The sequence below is a fragment of the Botryllus schlosseri genome, chromosome 16, assembly GCF_051294905.1.
Source record: "Botryllus schlosseri isolate E-star chromosome 16, Bs_hap1, whole genome shotgun sequence".
NCBI lineage: Eukaryota > Metazoa > Chordata > Ascidiacea > Stolidobranchia > Styelidae > Botryllus > Botryllus schlosseri.
This window is the reverse complement of record NC_137251.1, coordinates 12,323,189-12,337,316: the sequence shown is the minus strand read 5'-3', so window position 1 is coordinate 12,337,316 and position 14,128 is coordinate 12,323,189. Positions and strand designations below refer to the sequence as shown.

At 41.7% G+C, this 14,128-nt stretch overlaps 2 protein-coding genes across 5 annotated transcripts in view; one reads left to right on the top strand and one right to left on the bottom strand.

The window, feature by feature from the left end:
• Window positions 1-14,128, bottom strand: part of LOC145458237 (integrin alpha-11-like) — a 329,408-nt gene that overhangs the window by 146,379 nt on the left and 168,901 nt on the right. The window lies entirely within an intron of this gene.
• Window positions 12,087-14,128, top strand: part of LOC145458240 (integrin alpha-11-like) — a 43,396-nt gene continuing 41,354 nt past the window's right edge. Inside the window, exons 1-2 of one of the 4 annotated variants that reach the window (XM_080336565.1) lie at window positions 12,087-12,319; window positions 12,943-13,145. In XM_080336565.1, coding sequence (XP_080192691.1) covers window positions 12,138-12,319; window positions 12,943-13,145 — 385 coding nt within the window. In that variant the 5' untranslated portion in view covers window positions 12,087-12,137. The remainder of the gene's footprint in view (window positions 12,320-12,942; window positions 13,146-14,128) is intronic. The other 3 variants (XM_080336563.1, XM_080336564.1, XM_080336562.1) reach the window with 3 other exon arrangements.

Here is a 14,128-nt window from a genome sequence, read left to right as displayed (position 1 = left end):
TTAGACTACTGGACCGTTTCCGTTTCATGCAGTTGCGTTGACGTATAGTTGGTGCGACCGCCATGTTGATGAGTATAACGAGATCCGACCACCTGGTCACAAGACCAGTCATAGAGTTGAGTGTGCTGAGTTTGAGTGATACAATTTTTGGTCCTTCGGTATGATGCGGCTGTTGCAATATTGTGCCTGCATTCGTTACAATATATCCGCCGAATGTGCAAGTCTCTCGATACAGTTGAGTCAGGAGGATGGTAGCCAGCCTTCCTCTTCTGACAGTTATATAGATCATCGACCGAACGGCTACATTAGGTTTACTAGATTCATCGATATTATATTGTATAGCTCAGGGCTTTTCAACCTTTGTGATGATACGCACTTGTGCGAATGAAGAAAATGCAGATGAAAATTGTGCATATTAACTATACTTTTTCTATCGTGGAATAATTCAAATAAACATAGGAAATTACTACGCAGTTTCTCCCTAACTTTTGTCGATGCGCAGCATTTCTAAAAACTTATTCCACTTACGATAAACCACTAATCCTAGCTTTTACAACAACTTTGTCTCTCACCAACCGTATAGTGCAGTGGTTCCCAACCTTTTTCCACCCACGTACCATTTCGAGGTTTCATGCAGTGCTCGCGTACCACCTATACGTTACGCGCGCCGAAGGCGGCCAAAATATTTTCAACGTGTTGAGCTGCCGAAGCAGCGAAACAGAAAATGAACTGCCCATTTTAAGGCGCAGTGTATTATTTCTCTAGTCAGTCTAGTCCAGTGGTTCTCAACCTTTATGTCCCCATTCCCCACTTCAGATTTATTCCGAGCCTTCATTCCCCACCTGGACCATAACAGCACTTTGTTGGCCCTGCCAAAAAAACGTTGGTCTTGGGCCTTGGGTCTTTGGTCTTGAATCGGTCAGTATGATTGGGAATGCATATATTTTGCTATCAATTTTTTATTCCCTCTCTGCTCACGTAATCAGATTTACGGGTAGACCTGAGTGAGGTCTGTTGGAAAAGGTAGGACCCTAAATAAGAATTGAACATCTGCGGGGGACCCGTTGGTATATTGACTTCGTTACATTATACTATTTCGTGACCGTCTACATCTGCTATGTCAAAAGATATGGAAATCGCCAAAACTCAAAGGCACACACGATTTCAAATGGATATTGCTTTACTGGACAATAATTCTCCCTGCGAGATGGTATTTGTCCTGTGGGGCTCAGATCGCCAGGACAGGAACATTTGGCGCCAGCCATTTAGCCAATTAAACATATATGTATATTCCAGTGGCGGCTCGTGACAATATCGGGTGGTGGGGCAAGGGCCGCAAGCGACTTGTTATCAATATGACGTCACAGTAGCGTTTTTCAACGTTCATGATGGTCACATGAATTTCCCGTAAACAATGATTTTGGGATTTTTGGTGCGCTTTCACACGCTCTGACAAATGCTTCAGATCGCGATAACCAATTTTGTTCCAACAAGAGCAACTGCTTCCGGTACCGGCACTGTCGAATAAAAGACAGTAAAAGCAAAACAAGGCGTTTTTATCCTCGCTATAAGTAAGCCATTCATTTTTATCGAAATGCGCTGAAGAAAAGGCACGAGTGCGTTTTCCTCCGGCGTATGATTGGACCAATGGGCAATTTCTAGGCTGATACGGACCTAGTCGCTTTACCTCTAATTTTTGCTCTAAAGGCAGCTGGCTAAACGGCGTACGGAGCAAAGATTCAACACGATTCATGTTCGCACTTGACCTGACTACTTATCTGCAGAAATGGAAATGACTATAAATCGAGAGATTGCGTATGCCTTACTGGAAAGGTCAACGAGGTCGGAAACATACGCAATTGTTATCTCATAGATTGGACAAGGAAATGTCATATTGAATCCAAAGCATCATTCTGAAGAACTACGGATAGCAGCCTCGGAAATTCGGTCCCGGTACAGCTTGGGAGATTTTGACCTTGAGGCTGGAGATTGTCACACGACACATACGGCTTACGGTCTATAGCAGTGGTTCTTAACCTTGCCCCCAGCGCCCCCCTGGGGCGCTGGCGATTTTGAAGGGGGCGGAAACGCTCAGGGGGCGATATGGGGGGCGCTGGGCTCAGGAGGGCGGTATTGGGGGCGCTGGAGAAAATGGCTTCGCAGTAGATGATGTGGTGATAGGACATATCCTTAATGAGTATTCAGAGCAAATTAACACCGAAAACTTCGTTATATATAGCCTTCAAAATACATATAGGTTTAATTGTCCATGGGCGCCTAAATCACTGGCACCGAATGTTCCTGTCTTTGCAATCTGAACCCCAGAAGACGAATTCCAGGCAGGGAAAAATATATGCCAGTGAAGAAATACCAATTTGAATTCGTGTGCGTTTTTTAGTTTAGTACGATTGGGCGACAGGGATATCCCTGTTGGCGGTTCTATATTTTTTGATATTGCAGACAGGAGGTCACGAAATAACATTATGCAACGAAGTCATACCAACGGGTTCGCCCGCCCGAATATGTTTAATTATTAGTTACGGGCCCTACAGTTTCCAAGACACCTCACAATGTTCGCTTTAAGTTTTCATGAGTCTGTGCACACTCAACAACTCACTGCGCTGACCCTTGGACAACAGTGCGTAACGACTAAAAAAAGATCATAATTTCGGATTTGTTGTGCGCAACGTAGATTTTCTTTGCGCAGAGACCGTGTCAGCACTGCGCACGTGCGCAGCTTAGAGGGAACATTGCACCTCACTCAGATCTACCGGTAAATCTGGTAACGTGAGCAGAGAGGACAAGGAATTAATAGCAATTTATATGCAATCCTCGATCTTACTGACCGATTTTAACATGAATTATCGAAAGTTTTCGCGCTTCGCACTGGCTCGCTAAACAATACAGCTGATTCCGTGGCAAAAGCGAACAACGTGATGGGGGGCGGTCGATTTATCATCCTATCGGAGCCCAATACCCAAGTTTTTTCGGGGGCCTGACGAAGTGACGTTTCGTTCCTGCCAACGGGTATATGCCCGAAGATGTATAATTATTATTGAGGGGTGCTACCTTTTCAATCACACATCACTCAGCTTTACCGGTAAATCTGTTTACGTGAGCGGAGAGAGGATAAAAATTGATCTCAATCTACATGCAATTCCCGATCATATTGACCAATTCAATCAGTAATTAGTGAAATTTTTCGCGCTTCGCGCGTCTAGGCGAGAATAGCTGCCTCAGTAAATGGACACCCAATGCAGATACCTAGTATCAGCAAATAGCGGACAGCCGAATGGTGGTCTGGGGGTCAGTATCAACAAATAGCGGACAGCCGAACGGGGGTCTGGGGGTCAAGTCCCCCGGAAGTTTGGTTTATCACACGATGGGGGCCCAGGACCAACGTTTTTTGTTTGGCGGGGGCTGACGATGTGCTGTTACGGGCCTGGTAACGAATAATTGTACCTACGGGCACGCCCGAATATGTTTAATTATTAATTACGTGCCCTTTATTTTCCTATACAACAGCTCACTCAGCGCTACTGGTAAATCTGATTACGTGGGCTGAGAGGATAAAAAGTTTATAGTGACTTATATATGTAATAACCACCTATTCATTCATGCATTATAGAAAATTTTGGCACCTAGGGCGACCAGGCCACACAAACTTTGCTGACCATCGAAATCATAATGGGGTTCGTGGGGGCGAAGCCCTCAGAAGTTTGGTTTATCACGCTATGGGTGCGCAAGGCAATCGTTTATAGGGGGGTTGACGAAGTGCTGTTACGGCCCTCCCTCTTACTCATTGTCTTTATTTCATTCCTCACAATATGAAGTTGGGGGGCGCTGGAGCCCGATAATTTTTGAAAGGGGGCGCTGGAGGAAAAAAGGTTAAGAACCACTGGTCTATAGTGTCTACTGTCTATATGTCTGCTGCAAAATTGCCTTCGGAAAATATATTACCGAATAAATACGTGGACGAAAGCCGAAAACTTGGTACACTGTTACATGAAATCATCGAGAAGTAGCCTCATGACCGTTTTCGGTATGGTACACTGTCAAAATTAATACGAATTGATCAACGCCGAATTTTGCGTAAAATTTACTGAGGAATAGGCTGATCAAGCGATAAGCTGTTAGCCGCCATCGAAAACGAAACAGCTATCGCGCTTGACAGGGGTTGTAATTGTGAGCAAATGGCCCGAAGGCCACCATTCCACGGTGAAATTGACATTGGAGAATATAAAATAAAACTAAATATTTGAATGCAAACCGAGGATGTTAGTAAACTGTTTCATGATATCATCATCTCATCACCTATCTCAGTATGGAACACAGATACACCGGCTTTTGCGTGAAATCCGCAATGCGTTAGGTAGGCTAAGTGTCAGATCAGCGCACATCTCTACCATACTCGAACTTGATAACAAAATTGCTGCCCTAATCATTGAGTGCCAACCTTGAGACTTGGCACAGCGTTCGATACTAAAATCAAGACATACCATGTAAAAGCTCATGACGGATCTAGCTAAGGAGCATCGTTAAAATTAATGAAGACCAATACCGGCTTTGCGTGAAATATGTTTGCGATGCATGACGGATCAGCACACACTCGACTTTGGAAACGGAATTACTACCCTAAACTTTGAGTAGAAACCCTGAAACTTAGGACAGTGTTAAATACCACCATCACGACATGACATACCAAGTTTCAAGAATTATCATGGTGTGAAACACCATCAAAATCGACCTATACCAGCAAAGGTCGACTCAACGCATATCACGGTATCCGAGTTCATATATAGATACGATTGTTACATCACACCTTAGGGGCGACAGGCATATATGCCCCGGTTGCTCGGCCATTTTACGAATAGGAGAGAGTATATCACCGTTTCTTAATTGTGCGCGGCTTTGAGAGAATAGATAGTGAAAGCTTGTTATGAGCGCTACCGGGGCAAGCCCCGGCTAGGCATTCACAAAGCGAAAACACAGAAGAGAATTCGATTTTCGCAGAGACTTCTCTATGTATGGACATTTGCAAGCGAAAGCACAAGAAGAACACGGGTTTCGCTGTGATCTCGGTATATATTGAGCGCTGTGCGTCTATAAATGGTTAAATTGTTATTGAACAGAATTTTAGGTGGGGCAATGCCCCAGTTGCCCTATAGGACGAGCCGCCACTGGTATATTCTATAATATATCGACGTTTTGGGGTACCACAAGGCAGTGTTGGGATCAAGTCACTACCTTCGAGTCACGAGTCATCTCGAGTCATTGCAGATTTTGACTCGAGTCAAGTCAAGTCAATCGATTTTCAAAGGTGACTCGAGTCAAGTCAAGTCACTCATTTTTTGGAGGTGACTCGAGTCAAGTCGAGTCAAGTCAAGTCAAGTCACGAGTCAAGTCACAATTCAAGTCAAATTGAATTTTCGAAGTATGAGTGATGATTCAAAGTCATTAAATTTTGCTAGCTGTGTGAAAGACAGATTAATTGATCATTTATCTTGAATCAAATAACGAATATCTAGTTAAATATACATCCAAAAAGACGTTGCCTCCCTCACGAACACATAGAACTGCTAATAAAATACGTGAGTAACTGTACAGCTCCATGCTACAGTCAGTTATTATCAGCCAATATATAGGACCTAATACGAAGCTTCGAGAAGTTGAAACAAATTGATATGGTACAATTGCCTACACTACCCAATACCCATCTACACATCCGTAAGAATGTAAACGCACAAACTATATTTGTTCGATTTAAATCATACAAGAGGGTTGGTAAATGTGAGCACTGCGCAACGTAGGCCTAAGCATTTACCCGTCTAAGAAACATAGACACATTGCTATTTATATTAATCTTCTACTCCTACTGCTACGGAAGCGTAAGCTGTGATCGTATAGTTTGCGGTCAATTTATTTGTGATCTAACAATGGAGGTTCAGTAGGGCAAGTTTTTGCAACTTTTGCAACTTTTTTTACAGCTTCCGGCAGCTTCCTAAATACTCGCAAGATATGTAGAATTCTGTTTTAAGCCCGTTGAAGGAATCTTATAGTGCAACTTTTTTGCAACTTTTGTCCATTTTTTTCATGCAACTTTTTGCAAATTTTTTCAACTTTTTCGATTTTTCATGAAAGTATTTTCGATTTTGGTGAAATACACGGCCAAATTCGACTGAAACACCGTAAATCAGCACCGAAATAACGCTTTTACGGGTATTTCGGGAGCTTAGCCGAAAAATTGCCTTTTTTTTAGTCAACCGAGCAAAATGTGGTCAAAATGCAACTTCTGCAATATTTGTTAAAATTAAAAAAATAAACGCAACTTTCTCAGGTGTTTAGTGCAACAAAAACTTGCCCTAAGGATCAGTGTAACGTACAATCAGTGAATGACTGGTTGCTCTCACGAGTGACACCGGCGTATCTCGAACAATCCGAACATACGCAAGATACAGTGATTTATTCGACAACGTTTACTTGATGACTTGAAATTGACTCGTAAATTTTGCTCCAAGTCACGAGTCAATGCACAATTTTGATGCTCCGAGTCAAGTCAAGTCAAGTCATTTTCCAAAGTGACTCGAGTCAAGTCAAGTCATACGAAAAAGTTGACTCGAGTCTGACTCGAGTCAAGTCATGACTCGAGTCATCCCAACACTGCCACAAGGGCATTCCTTCTCGGCCAAGGTCTTCTTGCTGCTGATCGCTCTGGCACACTTCTCGGAGTTGCATGTGACATGGCCTATAACTTCATATGCCTTGATGCGTCGTGGCGCAGTAATGGCCGACGCCGAAGTCTCCATTTCTACAAATTCTACGTATTTTCGTGGGGGAAGGGTACCTAATAATCAGATATTCGGCAATATTAAATCGAGTACCCAGCGCGAAAAAAATGGCATAATTAAAAAAACTGCTTTCATTTATGTTAATTCACGAAATGATTTTGGGCCCCTTCGAGCTCACCCCTCCCCACCCCCATAATTGGGGGTTTTCGGTGTGGCAGTTACGGTCCTATTCCCCACTATACCAAGCACTTTTGTCATCACAGAGCAGCCATTTGCTGGTTTGACTACGCAAGACACACAACCACACCTGTACGCAAGATAATCGCCTGTAACTGCAACATAAAACGTATCGTGAACCCATACCAGTAACGCTCAAAATTTCGCGAAAGCGTTTTTGGTTAGGTAAGAATTTGGTTAGGTAAGAATCCCAATGCGTTACGACTAGATCTCCTCCCCGTAGGCCGCCCTTGCTGGAATTGCCACTATCGACGACGACGATCTTACCACGATGACTACGGCTTCAAAAAACACAAAATTAACCCCACCTGAACTAATAACTCCCTTCGGTCAAACAATGCACACAATTTCAGTCGCGTGGATCAGACTTGTTTCGTAGAATTGTTGTCTGCGCGTTCTGTATGTCGCAGATGCCTGTAAAATCAGAAGACCACTTCGAAAATTACATATCAGCTAAATAAAATTGATCGGGTGACTAATACGAATTCAATAACAGAATGAATTGTGTATGGAGTCATTAATACGGCCTGTACTGTCACGTCGACTTGTTTCCGCCTAACTACATTTTCCAAATATCTTCTTTGGGAGACATAGACAATTTCCACGTTTCAACCTCAGTATAATAAAGGGGTGCATTCGTGAAAAGTTCAGCGCAGGAATTTCCGTGATGATAGAAAATCGAATATTAACGCATATGTAAACAGTAACCGAACCTAACAGGTTTGGATTATAAAATTGGATATCAAATTCTGTAACTATTACCATTGACAAGAGTTGACAACAGTTACCTGAATGTTTCGAAATTAGCAGAAGTGGGCTACTTCGCCATACTGACTACGTATGTTCGTCACCAAAATTATGACCCAAGGTATAACATCAGGGGCGGGAACAGGGTTGTAATGACTCAAGTCATGACTCGACTCGAGTCCGACTCGAATCACGATTTTCTGATGACTAGACTTGACTCGAGTCATTTTCTCAAAACACGGAAATGAGTCGACTCGACTCGAGTCAATCTATGTATTGACTCGACTTGGACTCGAGTCATTGCACATGACTCGGACCAAGTCATATGACTCGAGACCCAGACGGCTAAGACCGACATTTCGTTGTAATCTGGAAGAATAGTGTGGTAACCGCACTATTGGGATTTTGTCTATTGGTAATGGTACTTGAAAATGCGGCCAGAAACTGCTAAAAGTAAGGAAATTTAGTATATTATAAATGCGATCCATTCGATTACACCAACCAGAGATGTAAAAAGTGGGTCTAGCAAGACTTTAACTGGAAACTGACCAGTCAACAACGATGACTTGGACTCGGACTCGAGTCATAATACCATGACTCGGACTCGACCCTCTGCTCGCTGACTTGGACTCGGACTTGACTCGGTCGTGAATTGAAAATGACTCGACTTGACTCGAGTCAAAGCTACAAAAGTGAGATTGACTTGTGACTCGAAGCCTTGTGACTTGATTACAACCCTAGGCGGGAAACTTCTTCAGTAGCCGGTTCTTATATGGGAATATGAAATACTTGGCGGGCCGGATTCCTGAATCGATAAAATAATTGCATATTTATACACATATAAAGAATAAGTTGTATTTGATGTAAACTTTAAGTTTAAAGTATAGAGACGAACAACAGCATCTAATGAATATATAAAAGTAATGTAAAGTACATATATAGCGGATGACTGGTGAGTAGGACGATTATTTCTGACCTAAAAACAAAACATTTTGATTTAAAAAATCTAAAATTGGACACTTTTTTATGTTAAGAAACTTAATTTTAACATCGTGTATGCAAATTAGGTGTTTTCGCACATTATGTTAGAATTTTACTACTAAACTTCATATCTGGTTGTAACTGTCTGTCCTTACGAAATATTAAATAATAAAATAATTTTTCATCATGCGCTTCTTGATATAAGAACCAATGCCGACACAGTCTTGCTTCAGTTAGGATATTACGTTACGTTAAGCATCACACCATGTCAACCTATTTGTTTCATTTGACCTTTTATGATTCATAATGAGCAGACAATGGGCCGTCGACAACGGTAAGCCTATAAAGTAGACTACAACTGTAAAATGTCAAATGATAAGTTCACCTACAATGCAAACATCTACAATAAAACGAAATGCAGGTTGCAAAAAAATTGACTTTGTAAACAATTGTGAGATATCTGTTGTCGACCCAAGTTGTCAACAGGTTTTTTTTTTACTCTGGCTCCATGTCAGAGTTATCTTTACAGAGACCTTTAGTAAAGACTGCTCATGAACATCACTTGAATTGGAACGCAGATTTGTCCTGTTAATGTTCATGGTCGCAAATATTTGCTCACGAACTTATGTAGACTTGCAGCCCAAACAGAACATATAGTTTCGGGGCGATCATAGGCATACAGTGGCTGCGTGCTATCCATTATCATGTAAGACTGGAAAGTGTCACTGCGAGCCGCTCAAAGTCCCATCGCGGGCCTTACGATGCGCGCCCCTGGCCCACCTCGTGTATTTGTGACTTAATGTCAATGCATGCCTTGACTTTGATATGTGTACACCACCCCACTCAAAGAAAACCGACTTTGATTGATAGAAATAGGGACTCCGGGCACCGCGCCACGACACTCCAAGACAAATAACATCTTTTGGGCGAAAATTACCGCGTCAAAGTTGGTCGAGACCTTGATATGTGTATTAGATATGTCCTATAGTCTATTGTTCATATAAGACGTCTGAATTGCAATCTGAGAAAATTATATGCAAGAAATGTCAACCTGTGCGTCTCGCAAAAGAAGATTTTCATTTAGTCATTATTGGGCGATTCCAATATTTTGTGACTATATAGCAGGCGGGAGGTAGCGAAATAACTACATACAACCGAGTAATTAATAACAACCGGTCACCGCAGATGTATACTTAATGATCGTATATCGTTTACATTCCTTAAGTTTTCGGAGACACCGCCTCGCTCAGCTCTAACAGTTAATCTGATCACGTGGACAGTAAAATAATCCAAAAGATATACAATTGCTGATATTATTGGCAGAATTCAATAATGATAATAAACACACGCGGCGTGTTAACCTATAAGAAGAATCTCTGGAAGTAGCATAGTCGTAAAATAGGACTCCCCGAAAAACTTGGGTGATCATCCTATGGGAGGCTGACAAAGTGCTGTTTCGGCCCTGGTGACTGGTTGTAGGTTTGATTCACGGTACAGACTGTAGAATTGACAATAGCTTTGAGGGGACTGAAGATAGCCAAACCGATATCGAATGCAAGTATGTTGATTCTGAGTTATAATATGTGAATACGTGACACAACCCCTTTCAAGTGTCATCTCAACGTAACGGCAAAACGCTTGACATCACAAACATATGTTATAGTATTTTTTAACTGCTTTCACCCCTGAAGAGCACAGATGCATCATGCTTTTACATCGTATGATTGAAACAATGATCTCGAACAATGCTAAGTATTGCTACCGGAAGTACTGATGCGCAGGTCAGGCTTGCTTTGCTTTGTATGGACTCTGCTAAGCTCTTATGCTCTCGATTCGTAATAAGTTCATCAGGTGATTATCGTTGAAACAATTCAAAAACTAACCCAGAATTTTCTCAATAGTATACCGAGTAGTGTCATGATGCAAACACAAAATATCAATGACTCACAACAGCCGAACAGATTGTCATGTAGTAAGCTAGCAATTCGTAAACCAGGCCCTCTGCCCAGTTCAGGTCAGTTGGCGACGGAGTAAGTACCTGTGTTGAGATGATGATGTTAATTTCGTGTGTGTGGAAAGTGAACATGGACAATGGACACACGTCTGAGTAACTTATACTTATCCGGAGTGTATATGGACAGGGCAACCTACTCTAATGCGTCTCTGGGCCAATGGGCAAGGTGCAGTTTCACACGATACGTTAGGGTCACGGTGGCTGAGACATTGTTTTCTCGTTATTGGATAGGATATGGCGAGTTGGACCTAGGCCTGTCGAGAAAGATCCCGTACTCGTTCATCCTCTTCATCAGGGTTGGCTCTTTATCGTCTATGGAACGTATAATCCGTTGCTCACTGCCGATCAAGACGCATGATGAGTTCTATATATGTGATGCAGTAATGACAGATGAATGTAGACTTCAGAATGACAAATGACATAATTGAACCGCATTATATGTTGATTTTCAGTAATTTGATATTTGAATTCGTGCCCATTTTCTTGACTCAACTTTATCATGTGCCGTTCATTGGTCTACCTTAATACACAATTACACATGTCATGATTACATATCAGCGACAAAATTAGTCCTACTGCATTTACTGATATTCTCTCCTAATGAGAGTCGTGGGAAAGGCTTGTATTGAAATATATTAGGAATGCCAAATACCATTGTTTATCTGTAATAAAACAATGCAACCAGAGAATCAAATAAACAAAGGTTAACTTTTTCTCAACACTGCAATTTTCTAAACAGCTCGGTGACCCGCTCTTATAATACTCTTAGCCTGCAACTGGTTAAGAACCACTGCTGTACAATGTACATAAACAAAAGATGTCAACACGTATTAGTGTCATCTACTATGCTAAAATATTGCATACAAATATGAAATTCCAGGTTGGTGGTACAAAATCTGAATACTGCTTTCAGAAGTACGTTCATGATGAACGTTTATAATTTTCCATTTGGTTTTGAATTCAACTCCGCTGCATTTCCTTTATCGTGCTGGTAGCTCTTGATAAGTTGGCACACGAAAAGTTTCAATGAACGTTTATAATTAATATACTTCTAATTGCAGAATGCAAGCATCGGGCTCGACAAGTTCTTCAATGTTATGACATGGAGATGCATACTACTGTAGTTGTCCGTTCAGATGATTTAGCAGTGGAAGTAACTAGCCTATGTTATATTTGTATCCTGTCTAAAACCAGTAATGCTGAATTGTTATCCAATCGATGATGTGAGATACATCCAGAGCCTTAGGTATCTATTTGTAAGCATTAAGAGGTACATAAGATATAGCAAATATACACGTTTTGAAATCCATGCGTGAAGTACCAACATCTCAACATAACAATAATTTTTCGTAGCAGATTATTAAGCCGAAATGTTATATCACATACTTTTAGTAGGTGTGTTTATGTGCGTAACCCGAGCTTACAATATTGAAGAAAAACAAGTGCATCCGTTATATCTACGAAATGGCGGGTCGGACATGGATTATGATCCATCACAGCCTGCATTTGCCGGGTATACATTTGATGCCATGCTGCGGGGAGATAACATGAGGTGGGTAAAATAGCAGTGCGACGGAGTAAAGACCGAAGGTTCCACTGCCATATAATACATACAAATGAATATATATTTCCTTATATGCGTTATACTTTCTCAGTGATTGGCCTGTATTTTATCATTATACCGTCGTGAGTTGAGAGGTCGCCTAGCGGCTTATAGCGGCAGCGCACGCTAACGACTTGTATGCCTCGAAAAGACACTATCGGCGGTTACACGTAGTGTCGAAAAATGGAATCGAATAATTCTATTCAAAGTCAATTATTCGACTGTCATTCATTATGACGTCAATCCAGAAGTAAGCTGGACTGGAGGAATCCAAATATGTAGCCTATTACGCGATCACGAAGTAAATGACGAGAGTCACACTTAATTATAAATTGTTTCAAATTTTTTGTCCATTTCATGCGACAGCGATCTGGGACGATACTGCTGTTTGATGACTACTATATACACTATGCAGCAATGTCGTTTTCATGAACTCGGGTAGTGCAGTTAGACATGTGGTAAATGATATTCTACTTAGTATCTGGCTTTCAAGTCTACCACATTGAGATGAAATTATCGCGACTCATATGCCTGACGTTATCCAACTTATAACAGCTCTCCATTTTCCACAGTTTGGTTTTCGGACAGCCGCGCGAAGGAGTTGCTGATAGCAATTCCTCCGCTGGGGCGATTTATTCTTGCAACATGAATATACGTGACGTGCTGAGTGGACTGGAAGCGAATTCATGGAGTGAATTCAGCACGGCAGCTACAGAAGTCGAGGGGTCTGGAGGTATGGCGTTTACAACTGCATTTTACACCGCAAGAACTATGGGTATATATATATACTATATAGGTCATAGTATGTAATTCTAGGTATGTAAGGTTAACGTTCATATCCAAGTTAGGTCCAATACAGATCGGCGATAAACAAACTTTCAGATACAGTCAAATGATTCCCCCAATCTATTCCAATCCGTTACAATGCAAAATTAGAGGCTGATTTGTGGCGTTCCAAAACCACGAGCGGGATAAAATTTATATTTTGCAATAAGTATCGTGATAGCTCTCGATTGGTACCAATCTTATCAATTTTTGTGCCCGGCAAGCCAGCCTGAGTAGCGCCGTTAATTGTCTTTGGTCAAAGGGAAAGAATGACGTAAACCGATCGCAGTGAACCGGGAGATTTTCTTGTGTCCCCACCATTGTAGGACACTGTGGCTTGACCAACTTCTAATTTTATAATCGAAAAATGCATTTACACGAAGTCGCGCGTAAGGATTAAGAAAATTTGTCGAGTTCAAAATAATCTGATTAGAAATATTCCACTTTATGTTGACTTGCGGTATAATTTTGGACTCCAAGTAGTGCATAATAGGGATGGTGCGAACCCCTGAAAGGTTCGATGTGAATACGAACGTGAACATGAACATAAACCTATTACAGCGTCATGTGACGCCATAATGCTCAATCCAACACTACATTTCCGCAAAGCAGTATATTAATGTACAGTGTACACTGTGCAGTGGTACACCAAGGAAGGGATACATAAGGCCCGCGGGCCGGCGGCTCCGGCCTGCGACGTGATTTTGAGCAGTCCGCACACAATAGAGTTTACGGTAGTATATGATAATGTGGCCCGTGGCCACAGTCTGCGGCAATCCCCTACTACTTGCTTATTACGTCAAACGATAGTGACTGTAGTGCAGTGGTTCTAAACCAGGTGTCCGTTAAGCCTCTAAATTTTAGAAAATAGTTGATAACCTGAATTTGTATTTTTCAAACCAGGAAAATCTAGAGGCACTTTCGCTTCATTGC